Source organism: Cheilinus undulatus, linkage group 8, assembly GCF_018320785.1.
Source record: "Cheilinus undulatus linkage group 8, ASM1832078v1, whole genome shotgun sequence".
NCBI lineage: Eukaryota > Metazoa > Chordata > Actinopteri > Labriformes > Labridae > Cheilinus > Cheilinus undulatus.
The window spans coordinates 45,080,655-45,106,215 of NC_054872.1; the positions used below are offsets into that span (position 1 = coordinate 45,080,655).

Genomic DNA, 25,561 nt, shown 5'->3' on the forward strand with positions numbered 1-25,561 from the left:
TCAGCCGGTGGGGAGGTAGGGGGTGTCGCTGTGGTAGTTGTAGTCAGGACAAACCTTCTGCACCAGCTTGTAGTCGGTGCTGTAGAAGGTGATGAAGATGCAGATGACTTTGAAGGGCTTGGAGCACAGCCAGGACACGTGGCTCTGCGTCTGCTCCTGCGGGCAGCTCTGCGAGGGGTCGTGGGCACACAGCGAGTTCCTGGTGCCCTTCTCCACCTTCTCGTACTCCACTCTGCAGTTGAAGAGCTTGGTGTCCTTCGTCTCCAGGGCCGTCTGCTGCTGCTGGTGGTGATGGTGGTGGAACTGCTGGTGCGGCGGGTGGACCTGGAACTCCACGGCTTTCGTCGGTGGCACCAGCCCCACAGAGACGTTGCCCTGGCCGGTGGAGTTGTGGCGGAAGTAGACGCTGAACGTGCCGTTGCCGTGATCCACGATTTTCCCAGTGATGAGGAGATTCAGCTTCACCGTCTTGATGTTGGAGTGGAAGTCCCCCCAGCCGAACATCTTCTTGAACTTCCCCGTCTTCACGATAGGTCGCCGCTTCGTCCTGGATCGAGGATCACGTTGGTTTGAAGTGTTGTAAAGCCAGTTCCACTGTTCTCGTTTAGAATAGAGCTCTGCATCGTCGTAATTCAGATCCAGTGAGGTGAAGTTCTCCTTGTCGTAGAGGGTCTGGGACAGCAGGCGGCTGATGGAGAAGGCCTTGCTGCTTTCAGTCCAGTAAGTCTTCACCTTGGCTTTTGAGCTCTCCCTCAAGTTCTCTGAATCAGCACTGGCAACCTGAAAGGACGAATAAAAAAAAACATCAAACATGGAGCTTATAACTTCAACAAAGCTTTACAAAATGCTTCTGAGTGAACATTTCTGAAGAATAGTGAGGGTATTTTCTGAATCTGATACAGCCTTAAAATGGGTCCTTTAGTGATGACTACTGATATATAACCATTTAAATGAAACTCTTCTTACCAGAATACGCCAGCCCCAGCCATAAAACAATCATTAACCCTCCTCTAACTCCTGGAAAAGTCCTGAAAATTTATGTTAACACAAAGAGTCATATTTTTACAACCTGATTTTCCTGTCTGTCCCAAGTAGATGTTCAGCAGGAGGTCAGAGTTTGGAAAATTCACTGCAAGCTATCAGGAGAGGTTGATGACAATCACATCCTGCCACCAGAGTGCATCTGTTGCAATCTTCATGCACACAATGAAATTGCTTCATTTTATTTTCTCTTGTATCTTATTCTCCATTCTGTTGTTACAATGAATATGTCCACTAACTTGTAGTTAGTCTTTTTTTGTTATGTCTTCAATCCCAATCCAACTTCATGCTCCAAAGTACATTTTTGACCAAGCAACTTAGGAATTTTTCATGGTCAGGATGACTGGAATTTTCTTGAATGCAACCCACTTTAAGTGTATTTCAAAGATACAACGATAACTGAGTAGTCTTAAAGAGATCCGGCTAAAAACATGTATATGCACTGGTAAATCTAGGCGTTGATTTTCAAGCATTAGTTTATTTAAATTTGCATGGCTGGTCCATTTTTGAAGGTGTCTGTCAATTTTATGCATCTCATGGGGATGTAAGGATACATTCACCCGATAAATATGATGCACAATAACAAAATTTGGCTCAGGATAGAATGCCATTACATTTTTAAAATAATTGTCTAATTTCTATAAGATAAGAGACTAAAGTCAATTAATGGATAAAAGGGGTGTTTTATATAAATTCTTTAATTTTCCAATGTATTTATAAGTGCTATAAAATCTGGTGTACAAGCTTTACATTTAGTACCTGTCAAATATGGGTGTTATATATTAAAGGTTGTGGATTCACACACAACTGCTGTAAGTTTCCAATAAGTGACATCTTTAGCTACTGGTTGAAGTGCATGTTTTTTGCTGAGGAGTCAGAAAATCATTAGCTTAAAGGTTGAGCAATGCATAACCTTGAAATTTTTGGCGAAATTTAACAAAACAGCAGCTGAATCGTTCGGTAAATTAACTGAACTGTATCGGGAACACTGCACGTCATAGTTGCATGTGTTTGGATGGCACAAAAGATTTAGTGAAGGCAGCGAGGAAGACCAAGACCATGAATGATCTGGGCACCCATACACATCTAATACTTCTGAAAACAATCAACAAATTAAACATACTGTTTAAATGATTGCCGAGACAGTGTAAGTATGAAAGCAAAATGGTCTACATTGATAAAGGGATTGTCCGGCAAATTTTGCATAAAAATGTGAACATGGCAAAAGTTTGTGCCAAAGCTGTTCCAAAACTTCTGACTCCTGATCAAAAGGAAATATGCAAGCTAGTTTGTGGAGACATTTTGGGACAAATTAAGGAAATCCACTTATTTTTAGAAAGTTTCTCAGTGTTAAAGCTAATCATTTTCTGCCACCTTAGCAAAACTCTTCAGTTACTAGCTAGCAGAGAACTAAATATGCCACTTATTGGAAATTTACAGCAGTTGTGTGTGAATATCCAACCTTTAATACAGAACACTCAGTATTACTGTGAACCATGTGGTTTTATCCACATAAGTGCAGTCTTCTTGTTTAATAGCCGTATCTTGTACACAGTGTTTTTAATGTAAAGAACATGGAGTAATTCCAGTGCAAAGAAAGGCTTAGTCATGTGGAGAAACAGACAGTCTGGTAGTTGTTTTATGTTAAGGACTTTGTTCTAAATGTTCAGGGCTCTTTATGGACTTTCTTATTTGTGTAGCCTACCAGACAGCCACCTATACTTGATGGTACATTTGTACACTTGTATTTTTACCAATATTAATTTGTCTTACTGATATCTGAGAATATGGGTTGAAAGTTTCATCTTTGTAATCTGACACGCCAGATGGATGTGTGAAACACATCCATCTGGCGTGTCAGCTTCAATACGCAATGTTTGAGAAAACTCGGAGTGTGATTGGATGAACGTTCTGTCTATCACATCTCTACGGGCCAATCAGAGCAACAAAACACGTGATGTAGCAGTTATCGAGCTGCGCATGCCCAGCTACTAAGGAATAACGCGAAACATGTTGACTATAGACATGTAAGTACTCGACTTTTGTCGATTTTGAAAAGAAAACAACTGACTGCTGTTCTTTGTTCTTCTTTTAAGAAGAATTGTTGTCACGTTCTGATAAAACTGGCGCTTTAGCAGCATCCACACTAATCTCTTCCTCCATAACTGCACCAGCTCTTGCTGCTGCTTGTTAAAGTCACGACTCTGCCTGAAAGTACTGCCCCTCGTCGCTGATTGGTCCTGTCACTTTCTAATCGGGCCCAGACGTTTCAGATGGGTGCTTAACAAGATGGATTCGCCAGTGAAAAACAAGGAAACGGGCGTGTCCATCTGCTTTGCAAGGTTATCATCTTTGCAATGACATTATTTAACTTTTATAAGCTAATATCTGCCAGTAATGATATCTTGCCTCTAATATTGTTATGATAATGTAGAATGATTGAAAAGTCGCCCCATCCATTGTGTATCACAAGCATCATACAACTACATACATAATGACAGACCACACTAACAACTGATTGTACTAATTTTAGCCGCTTTTCTCCCTCATAAGGTCATTATCATGTATTTTAAGAAAATGGGGAATTTTGTCAAGTGAATAAAACTTGTGCTGGTTGACTATTGACAATCCTCAGTTAAGAACAGCAAGTGAGCTGTGAGTCTGTCTCACAACAATCTTCACAGGCTCAGATAATGTGCAAACTCCATAGAGCAAAAACAGATTGTACCCAAAGAGAGAGACATTTACACAGAAACTGTACATTAAGGACTTTTGCAGAACAGAATGGAATGGACTGTTTGAACTATTTTTCCCTTTGGGAAACTCAAAAAACAGACTGCAGGTTACAACATGTCCTACGGCATGCTGGAGTCACATATTGTGCAACATCACACGTTCTCTCAAACTTGCTCTTCACAGTCACCCCTTAAATATTTAGTGTTCTGCCCTGTAATTCCCCTTGTGTAAATAATTTGACATCTAGTACTTTTATCTTGAATATGGAGAACCAGAAATGTGTGCTTTGTATTGACGAGCATTTGACAGCGGTGTAGTGTTGACATCAGTGTTGGGGGTAACGCGTTACAAAGTAATCCGTTAGAGTACTCAGATTACTTTTTTGTTGTAACGAGTAACGTAACAGGTTAGTTTTACAATTCAAGTAATCCTGTTATTAGTTACATTTTCATAGAAGTAATCCGTTATTGAAAGAAAAATCCCAAGTTTCCTCTCTCTTCCATGGCTTCAAAAAGAGAGAAAGAAAAAAGGAAGCTCCTTGAAGCATCTGCTCTGTTTGTCCTTCTCTCTTCCTGTAGTCATGTTGGCACGTGTGCTGTGCCAGTAGAAGGTAAACATTCTGTGCCATTACGTGCACATTGTTAGCTTGTTGAACAAGTGAGATGACAGAGAGGACAGCGGGCCACTGTGGAATAATCCCCATTATGATGGATTTTTGGATAAAAGGGACAAAAACAGCATCGTGGTGAAACGTAAGTTTACAAGCTCTGTTTGCTTTCATTGAATCAGTTGTACAGCTGTTCCAATTACGCACTGTTATTACGCACAGCTTCAGTGATTTTGTCTGCCTCTGCTCAGCTTGTCTGATTGTGAGCATGTTAAATAGCTGTAAAGGTTTTCCTGTCTGTTAGTGGTGTTCTCCGGCTGCAGAGATACAGATTATGGGCTGTAAATTAGGCTCTACATTGGCATTAGTGTCTGCACATTCAAATGCAGACATGCGGTCGTTATCTGTTGTTTTTACAACTGCCAAGTGGAACAAGTGGCTAAAGGGTTTTAATATTTAGTAACGCAAAGGTACTCTAACACATTTTAGAAGTAGGTAACACAGTAATGTAACACGTTACTTTTCTCAGTTTGTAACGCAGTAATCTAACGAGTGAGTTTCAAAAGTAACGCTACCCTACACTGGTTGACATAAGTCAGAGCACAACACTTTCCAATCAAATATATGGATACTATTATTTTCCAATTATCACCACTTTTTTAGAACAATTTAACAAGATCTGCAGAGTGAGACAAGTGAAAGAAAACCAATTAAATCTTCCTGCCCAACATTCCTGGTTCCTTGTCATCTCCACCTTTCCTTGTTCCCAGCCCAACCCAAGAGACAAAGAGGAAAATAGGAACAGAGCAACCGAAGGAAATCATGCAGCATCTCTTAGGGATATGATGCAATATAGCTCATTTGGTCAGTGACGTAGCTCACATTGGCTGGAAAAACTTGACTGGCCCACACAGAACCCTGACCTCAACACTACTGAGCACCTTTGGGATGAAGTGGAACAGAGAGGTCTTTTTGTCCAGCATCAGTGCCTGACTTTATAATTGCTCTACACAATGAATGGGCACAAATTCCCACAGAAACACTCCAAAGTCTTGTGGAAAGCCTTCCAAGAAGAGTGGAAGCTGTTATAGCGCCAAATGGGAGGCCAAATTAATATGAAAGTACATGTATTTGAATGCAATGTCATTACAGTCCCAGTTGGTGTAATGGTCAGGTGGCCAAATACTTTTGTCCTTATTGTTTAAATCACAGACTTTTGTAATGATTAGGTTACATCAGGGGTTTCCAAACTTTTTGCGGTTGAGGGTCACATACAGAAATATTAAAGGATGTTGGGGCCACTTTAATATCCACAAGGTGAGGTATATGAAAGTTTGTAAAACCAATATAATGTAGCTGAAGATATGCTTAGTGATTGAGTATGCCTATATGGCTGGTTCGCCAAGAAAGACACATGATGTGCAGCTATATATACTTCTTTATCAGCAGTTATTAATTAGCACTTATTGCTGTTATCTGTGCTTGTTCTGGGATCTCTCTGCCCTTCCATGAGCCTACATTGAAAGTATCAAGCAGGAACAGCACACGTTCCTGCTCTTCCAATAAGAAAAGTCAAGGCAGTGAGAGAAGCAACAAGCCCCAGAGCAGAGCAGGCATCAGTGACAACTGAATGACACTGATTATGTCAGAAGCAGAATGAAGGAGGAGCTGGGGTGGAGGAGGGTTGCAAGAGCAGCTTTAGGAGAGAGTGGCAGAGTGTGGCCAGGAAAGAGCAGTTTAAATAAGATGGCATGAGAGCGATTAGCCAGCACCTGAACTAACACTATACATTGATTTAATGGCTGACAAGGCAAATAGATAATTATTTCAAGGTTTTTGGGGATGCCATGTTTGGCCCAAGCTACCACTGGCTTCACCATTAGAATATCATTGGTCCTGCTATTTGCTTCCATAATCATCAGAGAGTTAGAAAACAAGACATTATTATTTTGGTTGCCAATATGTTTACCATGTACAGTGTTGTCACATATTAGTCACAGAAAATACATCATTAAATTCTTCTTGTCAAGATGTTTGTTTACAGAATTAGCATGGCAGCACCACCTGAAGTACAGTACAGTCAGGCACACGCTTCATGTTCAAATGTGGGCCATATTTCCTTTTATTTCTGGAATTTGCTGAAGGCCAATCAAAAATTGGACCATGGGCCGAATTTGGCCCCCATGGTTTGGACATCCCTGGACTACATAGTCATTGTTGAAACATTGCATATTACAATTGCACTGGTCAACAAAGACAACTGCAAGATACATTTTTGTCAGATTCATTTAAATTCCAATATTTAATATTGATTAATTGAAATGCTTGGTATTGTAACATCCTTGGTGTCAATTTGGTTAAAAATTCAGCTGAAGTTGATTTGAATTACAACAGAAACACTCATAGACAAAGTGTTTTCATTATTAAACAAATTAAGAATCTCTTGAAAATCATTTCATCCTTCATCAGCCTCTGTGGATCCTATCATTACCTCTCTAAATTACTTTAATTAGATATTCTTTTTCTGTATTAAGCATCAACACGTGGGGCAACACAGCCCTGTATTTAGGAAGCCAAAACAGTGAGAACAAACAAGGTTGGGATGGATGTTTGGCCAGTATAACATTCATTAGAATTACGTCATAAAGCAGTTCCATGGCTGATGCATTTGCTAGAGGAGAATCTTTTAAGATCTTGCAGAAAGCTTTTCAGCATGGGCTAATGTCAGTGTCAGAGAAGCTCCAAAGATATCTTTTGAAATATTACCAGAACATCCTTCTAATTAAAAAATAACCTAACAGGAAGAAAAGACCAAATCCAGAGGACTTATCTCTATGTATGGATGTCAGCACCTTTAACAAACGGTGCTAACGCTGTAACCGACTCTTACAGTGTGTGAAATGTCTCGTGCGTGGCGTCTTAATCAAGATTAAGGGTATTCCTACCATACATCGAGATGAATGAAGCGCTTCTCTGCTGCAGACGTGATGCAACAGCAGACTATTACCTGCTGAATGTGGCCTGAATGGATGATTGATGATTCATTTTGTATCTCTCCTCTAACAATCACACAGATGAGGGAGCCGAGATTCCCCCTGCAACCTACAGAGGCCGGTGACAGTGACGTCCAAACCCCGGCCGAGGAACGTGACAGCAGATCTATCTGGTCGAAGCGTTTACATTTCGTACCTTCACCTCGCGATCGATACTCTGAAAATAAGGTCTTCTCTCATTCAGAAAGTTCACTGAATGACATTGTGGCGCTGAAACGGACAGAATGTGCAGCTCTGACTGTTTAAACTCTTGTAAGAGTTGTGATCTTCCTCTGAAGCATGCGTTTGCTTTATGAACTTCAGAGTGAAGGACTTTGAAAAGATGGCCTCCAGTTGTTTTGAAGAGGCCTCGATGATAAATGACCTGATGCGGATGAACCGTTAGTGGCATTGTGGAGACTTTGGCTGAGTGGCTGTTACATCTTTCTCGCTCTCTGAATAAAGGAACATAGCCTGAGCATTTCTTTTTTTATAAAATGCAGCATGATCCGCAGAGTCAAATCAAAGCCTTTCAGATGCAGAAAACATTTGGAGGAAGCCAAATCTTTGCAGTCAGTCAGTTTCAGAGCAGATAAAAAGGAAGAAGAATGTCTGCAGTGACGAGGTGAAGAGGAATATGAATTTATGCAGCTTCCTCGCACAGTGGGGCAGTTAAACCGTATTAATGAACTCCTCCTTTTGTCTTCCATTGCTGGAAACAAAAGTCTGTCATGTTGCAGCGCTGCTGATGTATTGTACAAAGATAAAGGGCGAGGGAGGCTTCCAGTGCAGGATTTATTGGCACCATTACAGTCAAACATAAAGCTCCTTAGGATGTAAAAGTAGCAGTGAAACAGTATCTTATAGACTGTCAGCCAGGCAGCCATAAAGTACTTACGACATTACAGTTCACTCTTTATTCTCTGCTTTACTGATGTTAAATGTTTGGGTTGTTTATTTTCATTTAAAATCTGAACATAAATGTGCTTTACAGGCTCACTGTAAAAACTCTTAAAGGCCATTTTTACCCCTTCTCTTCATTCTTACAAGCCTTATCTAACAAGTCCAAATAAGCACCTTCTTTCAAGATATTAAGCATAGAAAATAAAACCTGAATTGCTTGAAATAAGAGCAAATCTGTCAATAAGGTAAGCAAATTCACACGAATGTCTTGGAGTGATCTTGACGAACTAATGTATGTATTGCATACAATTTAAACATTATGATAAGGGAAATTAGGTATATTTTTTAACAAGAAATTAGACCACTACATTCGCTATTATTTGGGTTAATGCAGCAGCTATCTAAAATAATTTTTCATCAAGTCTGTCAGTGTAAACTAAACTTGATGAGATTATGATCACAAATTAAATTTTTTTAATTGCATCACCTCTATTTTGTTACATTAGGTGATCCATAGAACTCAAAGAGCCCAGTGGAAGTTCAAGCAAGAAGACTATCTCTCATTCATTCTTTAGTCACCACTATTTCATATCTCTCCCTACTCCCATTCTTTCTCTCTTCCCGCTCTGGTGATCAGCTGATTATGGTCGTTCACTCCCTAATTATTAAAGAGGGGGTATTATGCCTTTTTTCAAGGCTTTACACCGTCTCTCTGATACCCACGTAGTAGCTTCACATGGTTTACAGCTCAAAAAACTCCTGATGTTTCTCACACTGGTGTCCTGACACCCTTATCTTAACCACCGTCTGAATTGCTTAGTTTTCGCTGCTGTCTCTTTAACCCCCAACCCCGGGACCTGCTTTCCTCTGATTGGCTGATTTTCTGGAGGCTGGCCAGGGGCAGGACTCAATGTTTTGTACCCGTAAAATATGGTGAATTTTGATATACGTCCGTACGTGTTAGACCTGGAGTCTGACCCTGATAGGTTGGAGAGAGAGGGGGTAGAAAACCAGCAGCAGCGAAGGATAGAGCAGGACGTATCTGTTTGGTAAGTGTTTAATTACTGTGTTACTAAATGGCTAAAAGGCCTTGTGGGGGCGGTCTGTTCCGCTTTGCCAGCAGCACGGACCAACCAGTCAGGAGATCCTATTGCTATGACCTCATCAGTTCACTCCATTGAAATCTCATCTCGGGAAGATCTTGGAGAGATTCCCAATGAACCGTTTTCATCAGTTTACAGTCTAATTCCAAGATTACTGCCACATACGTTTATCTTGCAGTTTGAAAATTTGCACACGTGAAGTATGGACACCCAACATTGTGACTTTATATTTATGTTCTAAAAATCAGAAAAGAATAATACCCCCTCTTTAAGCTAATTAGATTATACCACAACCTTGTTGGCCAATGATCATGTGCTTGTGGTATTTTAACTGTCATTTGCTGTTCTGCAGTCAGCTTGTTGTTTTAGTGTGGATTCTGAAACACTCCTCCACCCAAGCCACCTCCATTCAGTTCATCCTGCATACCTCCTAGCTTGGAGGAGGTCTCCTCACCTCATTGGTGTCCCAGTCCAGCTTCTCAGCAGTCTACTCCTCATCTGATCTTGCATCCCTTATCAATACCACTGATAATGTCTAGATGCCATAGGAGTCTTCAATTCCTGCCAGCAGCCTCACTACCCCTTCAAGTATGTGAAGTCATCACAATGGAGCCTAATTGCCAAAGATATTACACATTTCTCTTTCATCAGAATTTGTCAGAGAAATTATTGTTCACTCGTATTTAGGTCTCTCCGGCACAGCGGCTGGTTACTTCTCACTGTAGTAAATGTGCTTACAGTGATGGAAAATAATGGCACTATTGGGGTCTTATTTTATTTGCAAAAACTCACAAACAGCTCAGACTAGTCAAAAGTCATCTGCACCTTCTGCTATCAAACATTTCACTTTTTTACCATTCACTTTAGCTCTTTCATTAACTTCCCAGTCTGTGACAAGTTCTTTTTTCCATGTTTATTGAAGTTATTTGATAACATTTAGTTCATGAGAAGTTCCTTTTCTTTTCAAAAAAAGAACTGTTTTTTATCTAAATAGAAATTAAATGTAGCCTTATCTTAACCCATTTAGACCTGATGTAACATTGGGTCATTTTACCCTCAAGACCTGATTTAATATCTGCATTTTGGATTATCTTTTTGTTTTAAGATGTGACTGATGAACTGCAACACAATTCGCTAAAATGCATGCTGGAAGGCAGATGGAATCATAGATATCTTGGTATTTGCCGCTTTATCCTCTGTTGGATAAAGCTGAAGGATGACAAGTTTTTAAAGTTAATCCATCACAAAGATGATGGCAGTGGTATTTTAGATGACAAAAACAACTAGAAAAGCATTCAGAGAGCAAAGACCTCCGCCATAGCCCTATCTCCCAATAGTGCAGAATCCTTAAAAAAAATTCCTAGATCCTGAGGGTGATCTGGATCACTCCCAAAATCAAACCAGTTCTTTCTTATGCCATTTCTGACATTTCCTGATAATTTTATCAAAATCCGTCCATAACTTTTTGAGTTATGTTGCTAACAAACAAACAAACAAACAAACCCTGCCAGTCACATAACCTCCTTGGCGGAGGTAACAGTGGTGAAGATCCAGATCATGATGTGATATGCCAGCCAAAGCTCAGTGGAAGAGGTTCATGTTTGAAGAGTATGGTAATGTTTTTTTTTTTTTTTTTAATGTAGCAAATATTAGGACAAAGGCAGTTATTATCGGTTAAAACTAGGGGTGAGCTAGGTGATTCCACATCTCTATCTGCAATTGAGGAGGAGAAATAAAGATTTTCATAAATGCTGAAATCCTGTGCAGTTTTTCCAAAACCTAAAGGTTTATAGAAGCCATACAGAAGCCAAGTTTTTCAAAAAAGCATTTTTTTTTTTTTTTTTTTTAGGTTTTAGCAGGTGTTTTTTAAATGCAGATTTAGGTTTAAATAGGTTAAATGGACTAAGGCAAAATGAAAAACTGGAAAAAAAGATAATCCAAAATGCCCTGGCATTGCATCAGGTCTTAAAGGAAAATGACACAAGTGTTACATCAGGTCTAAATGTGTAAAGATGGTTCATAGTCAATTAGAAGAGAACAGTTTCCTGAGGAAATCACTTAGCTTAATTGTTAATCTTAACTGGGTTGCTTACAGCAACAACACTGAAAGTCTGAAACCTATTCTAAATGTAAATGCTGTCATTTTTTTTCTGGGGATCGCTGGATGTCTGTGAGTCATTTTGTACATGTGCTCCTCAAAGTTTATTTTTATATAACAGTGTTGGCTAGTGCAGTTTTTCTTCTGTTGTTCTTGCACACTTAGGGTTGGGTAGATGTTTAGGTGCTTTTTTCTGTTGGTTCTTTTGTTGTCTTGGACTTTTGTTCTGGTTTGGGTTCTGCCACACTGTTTTTCGGTTTGCTTCTGCATGTATCAGTGCACACGTGCACACAAATCCAGTGATTTGGTAAGCATCCTGTGACCCCCCATCAGAGTCTCGCAACCCCCCAAATCATGACTTCAGACCCCACTGGTGAAGCAAAGCACCTCTTATTGAAATAACAAAGTAAAAGTCAGCATCATAAAGTAAACCTCTTTGACTTATTTTGATTCCCAAATGAAGAAAGATTTTTAAAATTTGATTAATTCAATCAACAAATGAAAATCTGTGATTAATTCCAATTTTTTAAAAAATAATTGCTTGATAGCTCTGATGTTTTTATAAACTTTCCTAGGTCAGCTCTTAAGGCTGTTCTCTTCCAAGTGTTTGCAGTGTTGAGGGCTACCTCTGGACAAAACTTGGTTGGTGGTTGTTCTGTTGTTAAGTGATCTGAACCTGCCCATATCCCCTTGCAGCAAAAATGAATAATAAAGTAAACAGGGCTGTCAGACTTACGGCATCAATGTGATGAAGGACCATCAGGACCAGTTCAGTAGTCTTTTGTTGATATTTTATTTTAGTGGGTCCTTATTACCTAGTAATGGTTGTAGTAATAAGTTTATTTGATAGTAATTTCTTAGGAATAAAGTGATTATTACCTTGTAATAGGTTGATATTTTACTGGGTAATAACTCGGAAGTATGGTCATTTGAAGGAACTATATACCCAGTAACAGTGTAACAGTCCTTATATTGTGACAGTTCTCAGGTTCTTAGGTGGTATTTTACCCTAACCATAACACCCTAACCCCAACCCTGAACACTAACCCCAAGAATTACTTTATTAGGAAGGATTCAGTCTAATTTAGTGGGACAAAATGAAGTTAATACCTGGGAATTATCAAGCAATTTATGTTGGAATTTACCATCATATTTCTAAGAAATTAATGGGAAAATATTGCCAAATTAACAGAGAATTGTGGAAATATTATTAGGGTGAGGGTTGGGTTAAAATACCACCTAATTACAGAGCATTGCCATAATATTGCGAAGGTTAGGGATAAGGTAAAATACTACCTAATTAACAGAACTGCCACAATATTACAAAGGTTTGGGTAAAATTATCCCTAATTAACAGAGAATTGATACAATATTATGAGGGTTAGGGCTGGGTTAAAAAACTACCTTATTGCGGGGAACTGCCACAGTATTGTGAAGTTTACCATAAAAATACCACCTAATTACCAGATAACTGCCTCAATGTTATGAGTGTTACTTTAAAATATCACCTAATTACCAGAGAACTGCCACAATATTATGAGTGTTATGTTAAAATATCACCTAATTATCAGAGAAATGCCACAATATTATGAGTGTTATGTTAAAATATCACCTAATTACCAGAGAAAAGACTTTGGGTTGGGATTAAAAAACACCCAATTAGTAAAGAATTGACACAATATTAAAAGGGTTAGGTTTGGGTTAAAACACCACCTAATTACCTAAGAACTGCTACTATATTATGAGGTATTACTTGATATAATGCATTACTACTAGGCAAATACTTAAATATTACCGAGTTATTACTTGGTGAAATGTCATCTGATTACTTGGTAATAACCATCTTATTCTTGTGAAATTACAAGAAAAACAACACTACCATTACAGTTTACTACTGTAAAATTACTAGGTAGTGGGGAGCAGGTGGCCTAGTGGTTAAATGCGCTCCCCATGTATGCGGGTGGCCCGGGGTTCGAATCCGGCCTGTCCCTTTACCGCATGTCTCTCCGCCACTCTTGACCCTGTTTCCAACTCTATCCACTGTCCTCCTCTGTCTAATAAAGGCACAAAAATGCCCAAAAATAAATCTTAAAAAAACTTAAAAAAAAATTACTAGGTAGTTAGGGCCTGCTATTATAAGTGCTAGCTTTTTGTTATCAGAGTAATTACATACTTTATTGTTTTTAGCACATTTTTGAGCCACTGTGGCGTCTCTCCGCAGGAAGTCCACCACTGCTCCTTAATGTCTCATTTCACTTTAAAACTCACAGAAAGCTCAACGGACAAGTCAAAAGTAATCTGAACCTTGTGTTATTAAAGATTTACCTTTTTTACAGTTCACTTTACCTTCTTTTCTGATTAAGATCATGTTGTAATCTTCAGTTCCTCATTTTCTTTCAAAATAAAAACAGGTTTGTATCTAAACAGGAAGTTATTGACCCTTAGAGTAAGACAGTATGATAATCCAGTTGAAACTAAAACAGTTTTAAATTAAAATAATAATAATAACAAAAGGAGATTATTCACATATTACTATAGTAATCATTAGAATAATCCAGATTTTAAAATTCAGTTGTTTGATGGCCCTGAATTCTTATTATAAATCTTAAGTCAATATGGACTTGAATTTAAACATGACCTTAAAATGTGATTCATTGCCATTAACTATTGAAATTCTGTGATCATGATTTTAAAACTGAATTATCTGTGTGCCCTCATTTTTATACAATTTCTATCATATAGTGTCAGAGTTAATGTCATAAAATGCAATCTCCTCCTGAAAGCATGTCTAAAGTCTGTTTAAATGGGTTTCCAACACTTCCTCTTTTGAACATTCAAACATATACTTCCATCAATCCTAAACGACCCTTTGACCTGTAATCCACATTATAAGCCGCACTTAGTTTCCATGAATATTGCTTTTCTGAGTTGTGATAAGCCCGTAGTCTCTAATGATCACATGAAATATCATTTTCTTGCACAGTAATTACTGATGCCTCTCTGTAACTGGGTTTGAGTCTCAGTGGAGTCCTGAAACCAGATCGAGGGATATTAGGAAACCGCTTTGAGCTGGTTTAAGTGACTGTCGGACTAATTAGTGACACTGTGTAGATTCAACATTTGAAGGTGCAGGCTGAAAAGTATTTCCTAAACAATGCAGACCGGAGCAGGATGAGGACACGGTTAGTTCAAGTTTTATCACTCTGTCAGCCAGGAAATGAGATTTCCTACAAGAGTTTGTTTTGAAAAGCACCTTAATTTTCTGTAACTTTCTGTTATGAATACTTTTGTTGGAGAGGATGTCGCTGGAATCAATTTTTTTTTTCTAAAAGGATTTCTTCTCTATTTTGCTCCAAGATTATCAAAATTACACGGCGTATCTGGAGCGCGTGCCCAGTCATCATCAGACCCAAGTCGTTGTTGTGCGAACTGGCTCCGTTGTCACCGGCGTTATTTATGGTCCCCAAACTGTGACATGCAATTAGCTTTCATCTAAAGCACCTGACAGTCTCTGGATTAGAGCACTCAGAGGCACATTCACAGAGACCCCACTTCACGGATTAGAGGCCCAACCTGTAATCCAGCCCGGGGAGATTAGGCAGATCAGAGGCAGTCCTGACTAAAGCAACGTTTATATCCAGAACACCCCGACTGACTGCACCAACACTCGCAGGGCCAAGATTTACCTCTCGCCGGCTTCAAAAACATGCAAGCAGGCACAAAGAGGGAGTGAGTGTTTGTGTTTGTGTGCCTACGTGTTAGATGCATGAACGTGTCTGAAAGAGATACAGCGGGGAGAAAAGTGCCGCTGGATAAAGGGCGGGAGGAAAACAAACATGGCAGCGTAAAGGTCAACAGTCACACTTTGATAACTTTGAGCTTAACAGATATTGGATTGTCAATATTAGGTTTTATTACACAGCAAATAAAGGACAAACTCCACCGTCCAAAACCCAAAGTGACATTTACTCTGCACTTAATTAGCTTTACTTAATTGCAATGAATTCTATCAATTTATTTTTAATTTAGCACTTATCTAAAAGTAGCATTTTCAGGGTTTTTTTTTTACTCACAGGTTGGATTTCTTTTTGACTTTTTGAGTGGATCAGAAAGTAAATTTACAATCCAAACTTCTTGGTTTATCAAAGATTTAACAGCATAAAGATTATGTACTGTTTATAAAGTAATAAGAAAATTATCATCAGGGGAAAAGGAGGATTATTTCATGGAAAAACACATTTTATTCCAATTTTCAGTCACGTTAATTGTCTTGGATTCCATCTGTTCTTTAATGCTCATTCACCAAAGAGATCAAGACTTTCTATCAAAGTTTTAAAGATGTATCAGGTGTAAATATGATTAAAAAAGGACAAGATAATGGTTTAATAAAAGGCAGCTCTAGCAAACTGTTTAACTTTGATTATTAATTCTAATTTTTGAAACCACACCAAGGTCTTCGTCATTCATAATGTAAGGATGAAAAAATACACTGATAGTAAACTGAAATGTTTATAAGGATGAATGACCCTGATGAAGGCCACGAGCCGTCCATCTAATAAAGGTCTTCTCCTCACTGTAAGTGCTGCTGGAGTTCTGTGTTTTCTCCAAGACTTTATTTAACCTCTATGCACCTTTGTAGTCAATGAAAATGTGCCAGAAATACCGTCGTCAGCTCTTAAAGTAGTTCATGAGCCAAAACACTTGTAAAAGGATCTTACACGTTTATTATATTACCTAAATGTATATTTCACTTTAGCCCTAACTAAACAGCTAAACAGACCTTTTTTTTTACTGTACTTGGACATTTAAAAAAACCTCATATAAACTCTTATTAAAAAGGAAAGGAAAAAAACACTCTGCAGTGCAATCCCAAACAGAGGAAATTTATGTTAAAATATGGACATAAAAACACTCTTAAGTGTTATAATGTGTATGATAAAGAGTCAGCTCCTCTGTAAACTTAAAGTGTCATTTGCTACAACTCAAAGCAGTGTTATTTTATTTACACAAAGACAATTAAAGATCACGCCTGTGTTACTCAACCCTGATTCACCAAAGAGCCACAGTCCACATCTGGGGATGTGAATGACATCATTACTAAAAAATATACATATTTATATTAATCAGAGCAGACAGAGAGCTTGGTTTCACCTTCAATTTCCATCATTTTTCTTTATCAGAAGTCAAATTAGAGAATTATTGGGGTTAAAAAACTAGTCGAAGCCATTACTTTTTATCCGCACGGTCAACTCCACCAGATGTTTGCAAACTTTGTAAATGATGGTTTTGTTTTTGTTGAAATAAAATAATAATAATAAAAAATAATAAAAATACAAAATCATCAGTTTTATTCCACCTGTCAAATATCAGCTAATCTCTATGCAATAAAAATAATTAGTTGAAAAATGAACTGACATGCCTACAGTCAGACATTGGTTCAAGAGTCTAATTGTTTAATCCACTTTATTTATAGAGCACATTTTAAAAATATTCAAGTTTACCAAAGTGCTGCACAGTAAAAACACACAGAAAAAGAACACAAACAAGGCAGAAATTAAAAAAATGAGGAGTAAACACATGATAAAAACATAAATGCAATAGAAACAAAAGGATTAAGAAATTAAAAGGCAAAAAAGGACTTAAATCAGACAACCTTCATGCTGAGTTAAAAGCCAGAGAATAAAAATGAGTTATAAGACATGTTTTAAAAGTCAGTAGGGTGGGGACATTCTAGCAGACGTTTAATAGTGCTGCCATCACTCCTCTTTATTGGCAGGTAAATCTGAGTGTCGTCTGCATAAAGATGGTACGATATTCCATGTCTTATAAAAATCGGACCAAGAGGGAGGAGGTAAAAGAAGAAAAGAATGGGGCCAAGAATAGAGGCTTGGGGAACTCCACAGGGTAGAGGCACACAACTTAAAAACATCTCTCTGTTAAGACCTTCTTGAACCCGATAAGGGCTGTACCTGTTAAACCTGCAGTGTCGAGGCCAGCAATGAGAGTAGTGTCAAAAGCAGCTGTTAGATCTAAAAGCATGACGCTGTTTAGCCATGGGAAAACTGACCTATGCTACTGATGGGAAATAAACTTTCTTTAAAATTTGGCGACAGTTTATTACACTTTTTAAAAGTCATGAACTGAGATATCAAGACATTTAAGGACATGAAATAATGTACCCATATAACAGAATATTATTCAACATAAATGCTGTGCAAGAATTATATGAAGATGCTTTCTGTCTTCATTTATTATTTCTTTTATTCTATTTTGTGTGCTTCTGCTGTATTTCTGTGTACAATTTGTGTTTGTGTGTATCTTAGTGTACCTTTCTGAAAAGCACAATGATTTTTATTTCTATTTATATTTTAATAAATTATTTTTTAATTACATATCATTACTGAAGACCAGCATTAGATATGACAATCATCTTAAATCAATTTAGAAAATAAATATATTCCAGTGTTTGGTGGAGATATGATTGGCATTTAAATTTCTTTTCATATTTTTTTTTAAATGTTGAATTAAAAACTTATTCCTACACACAACTGCTTGTTGAGACCTGAACCTACACAAATATCCTCTTCAAATTATTGTAGTAAATTAAGAATACAAAGTCAAGTTTAGAACATGTTTTGTCCCTTTTCTGAAGGATCAGTGATCATTTTCTTGCATTACTTTCTTAAACACGTACAATGGAAATAAACAGACAAAAGATAAAGGTTGACATTTAAAGCCTACTGTATTATGTGGGAAACAAGCTGATTGATGTGACTTCCAACAGATCATTTCTGATATCAAAAATTTCCTTTTTTAAGGTTTTCTGGGGGGAATTATTATTCCACATAAGACTTAAAGAGCCACTTTTGTGTATCACTTTTATAAAGACTAGACTAAATCAAAAACCAGTTTATAAAACCGATTATATGATGCAGCTTTTTGTTCAATTTAAACTTCCAGGTGACTTGTATTTTCATTCTAACATGAAAATCTATCCTGAGACTCATGAAGACGTTTGCAGTGTTCCTTAGTGACAACAAATCTCGGACACACAAAACCCATCAGTGAACTGATGCCAAGTTTTACACGTGTCCCCAAAGTCTGATATTTTGGATGTTACCCTTCATTGCAGCGTCTTCCTCCATGACTGTGAACAACCTGCAATTAATTATGAGTCATTCTCACCAGATTCACTAACTGCTGCTGTAAATGCACAATAAAGCAAAGGAAGTGACTCAAAGTTGTTTAAAAACCTTGGAGGAGTGAATGTGATCATGACTGAGTGCCACATATGGAGCAGAGAGGTCAGGAAGTGTACAGAAAGATGCTCTAACACAGAGCTAGTTTGGCTCTTAGAGGGGTTATTTGACATTAAAAGAAGAGAATTCACAGCTTTATTTTGTGTGTGATTCGATGCAAACAGCTTCAAATCAATAAATCTAAATCTGGATATGTAATTCAACATTTTAAGAAAAAATAAATCCAGCCATTAAGAAAAGAGTACTGCTATGACCTTGAATTTGCAAAAACTTATTTTTTTTCCAATGAAGTGTTGTTTGGATCAAGGATTTGGTCTTGTTTAGTCTAAGCTTGTCATGCTTTGTAAGTTTGGCAGAGCTTCATTTGAACTCCCTCTAGTAAATGTGGGAATAACAAAGCGATGGATTTAGATCAAGAGCATAAATTGATCAAATAATACAGATTATGTCAAATAAAAAGCACTGCATCAAACTTGAATCAAACTTTGTGCAGCGAAGTTTCCCTTCTGGGGTAGATCACTTTAAAAGCTCCTTCACTTTCAAACAAATCGAACCAACGACCTTATGTTGCATCATCATTTTTAGTGGTAATCCTAAAAAACATTTAAAGATACAAGGTGCAAAATTTCCCTTTAATTGTCGAAGTTTTGCATATATTTAAAAATAAACATAATAATCTCAATTTAAGGTAATTAAACTCAATTTTAAGGAGCTAATAGATGTTACATGTAGAAGAAAGTTCCAAACATTGAAGTCAGCAGAGGCTTAGACAGTTAATATTCTTGTTTGTAGTTTTATTCTGGTGCTAAAACTGAAATTACAGCATCTTTAAATCCTAACTTTGGTGTAAATATCTTTAAATTCAGCATGTACTGACTCTTACGCAGATTTAAAATCAGTGGAATGACCCTTTACTGGGTGGAAACTTGCTTGAAAGTAATCTCAGTAAAAGCTCAGCACTGTAAAAATCTAATTGGTTAAAATTAGCTCAGAGTTATTCTAATGTATCTCTAAATCGTATTGAGAACCTGTCACTCCTCACTGTTCCAACTTTGTGAGCTGTATTTACCAAACCAAGAGTCTCCCGGCCTGCGAACCTCATTTAACAGTGTGTTAATGTTGCTCCCATGTTGTGTGCATGAGGCAGAATCCCTCGACAAAGATAACACAAACAGCATCAGCATGCACAAGTCCTTTAGGAAACAACTCTCAGATTGCCAGATGCGGCGTACATGCAGGCTGTTGGACAAACATAAATGCTATCTACTCTTGGCGAGGCTGTGATAAGGCGCAGGCGTCCGCTCTTTGAAACAGGAAGATAAACAACCCCCGGCTTCCCTCGGGAGCTCGGAGGATATTCTATGGGCCGGACCCCCGAACAGCCAACAAATTCCACCTTTAATGGAGCCACCGGAGGAGCCAGATGACTCGGCGGTGGGCTGTACACAAAAACACCTTAGGAGGAAGAATGAAAGTGTGTGTCAGTTTTCATTTACCTGAATGCTGCAGCGGCTCTGACTGCTGTGGGGAGGATTTGTGAGTGCGGCGGTGTTACTTTAACTCAGTTAAAATGGAGAGGGAGCTGGCTGATGGCAGATTGGAGCCAACACTTTACAATCTTGATTGGAAGCTGTGCATGGTCACACTTCACTCTGAGCATTTACAAATTAAAAGATTTGCTGTCATTTTAATAGTTTCAGGCTAGGGCTGGGCGATGTGAACTGAAAGTACTTTTTAGCTGCATAATACATATCTGTTTTTTCTTAGAAAGCGCTTATGGTTGAAGAATTATAAACGTTGATATGATTCCAGTTAAACTCAAAATTGAAAGTGAATCCTGTTTTATACCAAGGCAATGAAAATAGAAGTCCTAGACACCTGATGCTGGGCAAATTTAGTTTTTAATGATCAAAACATGCACACAAACCACTACACACTTTCTATATTGTACAAAAACATTTGCAACATTCCATAAATAAAGGTTGGCAATTTTTTGACACCTAAATACCATGTGTAATAAAATTACTACATCTCCAATAATTAAGTAATTAGCGGTATAAAAATCGTTATGATTTTCAGTCATATTTTTAACCAAATAAGAGCTATACTGTCCAAATTGCAACATCTCCAATTATTTACTTAACTTCATTAAGACGAATTCATATTATTAGTCAAAACCAAACTGTTCTGATATCTGTCTGACACCCCAGGAACTAGAGTCTTTGTCCTGCATATTGGGCAATTTTTTGTTTTCAGCAATCAAAACTTGCACACAAATTTTCTGGAATTAAATCTTCAAATATTCACTGTTTCACTGATCAGTCCTATTTTTCACTACAACAGAGCGAGCACTATCTTAACTGTACAAATATGTTGGCAACATTTATGTTTAGTAATTCAACTAAGTACTTTTTTTTTAGTAAAAATCAGACTGATTCAAAACTACGCCATCAGAAGCAGAAGTCCAATATTTGCTAATGTTTTGTATTTAATTATAAAAAATTGCAAGAAAGCTCCTGTATACTATCTAAGTTCAACATAAATATTGGCAACAGCTCAGAATATTGAGGATTAAACATTTTCTAAACTCTAATTATCCACCATGTGTTTCAAAATGACCATGACCCCATTATTTCTGTGATGCATGGTTTCAAATAACCAAGAGAGAGAGATCTGTTTAAATTGCACATATGTTGACAACTATTGCATTTAGTTATTCAGTTTTATTTAAGATCAATTATATTATGAATAAAATTCAACAAATAATGAATCCTAGTTGATACCGCCGCAAAATATAGAAGTCTATAACACCAACCATTCAGTAATTTATTGTTTGTAACTTTTAACACTGCAGGCAAACTTACACACTGTCTACATTGTACAAAAAAAATTGTGCAAACATGTTGGCAACATTTTAACCCCAACAAAGCCTGTTGTATCATATGTTTTATATACTTTTATGATACCTCTATCTAATCAATATGGTCAATAAATTACTAAAAAATATTCTGAATACAATCTGATAAATGATAAAAATGCCCTCAACTGGATTATCAGTTACCAAAATCACCTAATGTATCAAATGAGATACAAAAAATATATACGTTAAATTTTATGGAAATTTTGATTTTTTGGGGATTTCAGTAGAAAGTAAAATAAACATTTCAGTTCCAAAAAAATGAGAATTTTCTGGCTACAATTTGTGTGTTCAGGCTTTAAAGGGTTAATTGATTTAATTCAAGAGTATTGATTGATATTATATTAATACCTGTTTAAGGTCAACACAAATAGATATCATTGATAACTACTGTGTAATCTATTGTTCTAAATAATAAAAAATGCTAAGTTGTTGAAGTTGAACATTAAAGGCATTTTAAATATCTGTAGTCTTTCAGAAACATCATGATCTTTGGTCATATTTAAAACTATGGTGGAGGGAGGTGTGTGTAAATTCCAGAAATGTGTTGAAAACGTTTGCATTGATTTATTTTATTCCATCTAGAAAAAACTGTATTATTAGTAATATCAAACCTGCAAAATTAGAAGTCCTAGATGCCTGTTATTGGGTAAGTATTGTTGTAAAGTGTCAAAAGTTGCAGGTGATGGTTGCCAGTTAAGCTCAGTGGCTGCAGTCTTTAACGCACTGCTTCGCAGGATAAAATCCCAATCCTAGCGCATGTTTGGTGCATGTCTCCACACTCTCTCCCCACATTACTGATCTTATTTCAGCTGTCCTGTCCATTAAAGGCAAAAAAATAAATAAAAATGCACCTGAACTCCTTCAAAATTGCACTAAAGTGTTGGCAACATTTGGAAAAGTGAGTGGAACTGGTGAGGAATGAGGTTTCCTTTGCTCGTCGCCAGCTGCATGCACTTTTCCAAATGGTGTCAATGTTTTTGAGCAATTTACAGCATTCTCTCTCTAATTTAAAGATATGACTGTAGATGATGACGTGTCTGTACTTTTTGATTCCACTGATCATCAAAGGAATGGAGATTTGATCAGTTCTATTGAAGACTGAAAAAAATTGACAACCTCAATTTAAGGCAATGTTGCTAATGTAATTGTGCAACTCCATCATTGTGCTCTCTTTATTGAATATGTCTGAAGATTATTAAGTTTCTGTGCCTTTTGATGCCACTGATCATTGGAATAATGATTTTATAACTTTGAAACACTCTGCCAATGTTTCTGTACAAGTTTGACACCATGAAGGAGGTCGCTGGCCATTTTTGATATCACAAACTAAAAATTTCTCATTATTGGGCACCTAGGATTTCTATTTCTGTTGCTGTGGTATTTGATTGAACATAAATGCGCTTTAATAAAATAAAATAGAATATTATTCACAGTTTAGACTAAATATTTCAGTTTTTTCTTGTGGTTTATTATCATATTACTATTAAACGTTTTTAATGTAGAAACTTTTTTACCGAGCATTTACCTGGTGTCTTTTTTGCTTGTAGCTATCACAAACTATTTCAATACAACCATATTATCTTAACCTGTTTTCTGTTTAAAAATGCATCAATCCATCTTAAAAAGCTGATATATTTTCCAGTTTTTTTATGCAAAAATAAAAGTTTATTTTTAACATAAGGTTGCTCTTATCCGCAGAGGCTTAAAGTGTGAGGAGCAGTTGGAGGTTAGAGTTTGACTCAGGGACATGCAGTAGGATCAAACCTGTGACCTTTTGGGTGTCGTATCTGAAGTCCCGCTCCACCACCTCCAGCTAAATTCTTATTTTAATCTAATTACTGACTCGCAGAGTTCCTGAATGAGTGCTTCTACCAAACACTCTTCAGAAGAGGAAAGACTTCATATACTTAAAGAAACGTCTTCATGTCAGAGCCTCTATACGTGATAGAGAAGTGTCCTTCTATAAAGGGAGTAAGTTCAGGAGTCTTTAGCGTACTGATGCCGTCTTTAGGAGTATTTCCCTACCGGGCTCTTGGGAAATGATTGTCGTCATAGTCGTTTACAGTGAATTTAACTTGTCTCGCCTTATGAGGTCCCCCCGTCGCTGAGCTGATGGATCAACTTAGGGCATTTGACGCCCACTAAGAGTTTAGGTCTATACTCTCGCAGTGATATCAAAGTGTTACCTGAGGGGGGTCAGAGATGATGACAAATCACAAAGTGTGTCAAGACATCACAGGCAGCTGAGGATGGAGCCGAGTCCTATCACTGCTGCAGCGCTTTGAGGGGCCAGGGCACAATTATCACCATGACTTCTGAGGAGGATAAATACTGTACGCGGACAGACTGCGGGATATTAGAGCCGGGCAGTTTAAGAAGAAGAAGAAGGAGGGAGAGGAGGAGGGGGCGGTGGTGGTACAGAGAGAGAGAGAGAGAGTGGGGGGAGGAAGAGAGAAAAAACGTAGCCACCAGTTCTTCAACTTACCCAGAGGAAAAATGCATAATCATATTATTTCACACACGACTTGGTTCAAAGGCGGCCAAAATAAGTTTGTGAGGTTCCCATGGGTCTGTCAATCTGTTGAAGGAGCTGCAGGCGAAAGCTTAGGATGCACCGAGTACGAAACAATTATGATCATCCCATTAAAGCATAGCGAAGCAATTTGGCAGCCCGGTCTGGAAAAAAAACACACTTCCATCTAGTGATGCTGTGAGATCAGCTCGAACTACCATAATACTATGGACATATAAGTCCCAGACTCTCTGATTAATGTTTGCCTTTGTTTGTGACAATAAAAGAACTCATGTTATTGCTCCTGAAATCGAAGAATCCTTGTTTTCCTTCTAAGGCTCCGTAAAGTAAAAAAATAAAAGAGGAAGGGGGGGTGAAATGATTAGTGCGCTTAGTCAGCTGTGAAATTGAGTTTATGGTTTTCAAGACGGTGAATTCAATTCGATAATGGGTATTAAGTTGTAGAGAATAATTAATAGTAATTGACTTCTTTCCATCACTATGCAAATTAAACACAGATAACACCACGGGAGCTTTTTAAGGCCAGTCAAGTTTGCAGGGATTAAGTTTATGGAATTTTTGTTGCAGAGAGGAGTGGCTCCTGTTCGCCTTTGATTGCTTTGTTGACAGATTTATCAGCGGGTGAGGGGTGACTGTCTATCCGAGGATTAAAGGAATTGGGTTGTCACAAACTGTCAAGGCATTGAGTTAGGAGCATTCTGGTGTGTTTGTCATAATGGGCTCAGGCTGTTCTGCGACCGCTCTGTCAAATATATCCTCATTGAACTGCGTCTGTAAATGGGAGAAAAGGAGGGGAAGATGCAAAAGGAAGGATTGAAAGGAGGGAGATATTTAAGTGGGACTGTTTGCGGGGTGGATTTGTCAAGATGCAGATTTGGATTTTGGAGGCTTGTGTTCACTTTTACATTTTGAATGTGAGAGGATAGAAATGAGTAGCAGTTAAAAATCTATTTTTTCAGGGGAGATTTGTCATCAGAGGATTTAAAAAACAGGCTTTAACTCTTTTATAACACCTGAAAAATGAGCCTAAAGAGGAAGAAATCAACATTATTCTCACTCTCACATCAACAGCTTGCACTTTACATGAATTTGCATCAAATTCTGCTCAATTTTGCACTCAAAGAGTGGAATATCTGGGCGTACTTTTAAGAAATTTGTTTGCAGACATTCCACACATTAAGTGCACATTTTGCAGAGATGTTAAATTAAGCAAAGGTCATATCAGAGTGACATTTAACTCACCAGAGAGATGAGTGACAGCAGCACAGCAGCAGCCTGCAGACATGTGGTCTTCATGCTTCGTCTTTGTTGAGCGTCCCCACTCATGTC

General features: G+C 37.7%; 1 protein-coding gene across 1 annotated transcript; it reads right to left on the reverse strand.

Moving 5' to 3' along the window:
* LOC121514118 (neurexophilin-1) lies at positions 1-25,561 on the reverse strand. Its single transcript, XM_041794210.1, has 2 exons — positions 25,475-25,561; positions 1-780 (listed from the first exon to the last, which is right to left on the reverse strand). Exons 1-2 carry the CDS (start codon positions 25,556-25,558, stop codon positions 1-3), a joined length of 864 nt encoding a protein of 287 aa, XP_041650144.1. The 5' UTR covers positions 25,559-25,561.

Excerpts from the sequence above, each read along its gene's own strand:
- LOC121514118 (XM_041794210.1), bottom strand. The coding sequence starts at position 25,558 with ATGAGTGGGGACGCTCAACAAAGACGAAGCATGAAGACCACATGTCTG. Across the intron at positions 781-25,474 it reads TGCTGTCACTCATCTCTCTG|GTTGCCAGTGCTGATTCAGA; the intron begins GTGAGTTAAATG and ends TCGTCCTTTCAG.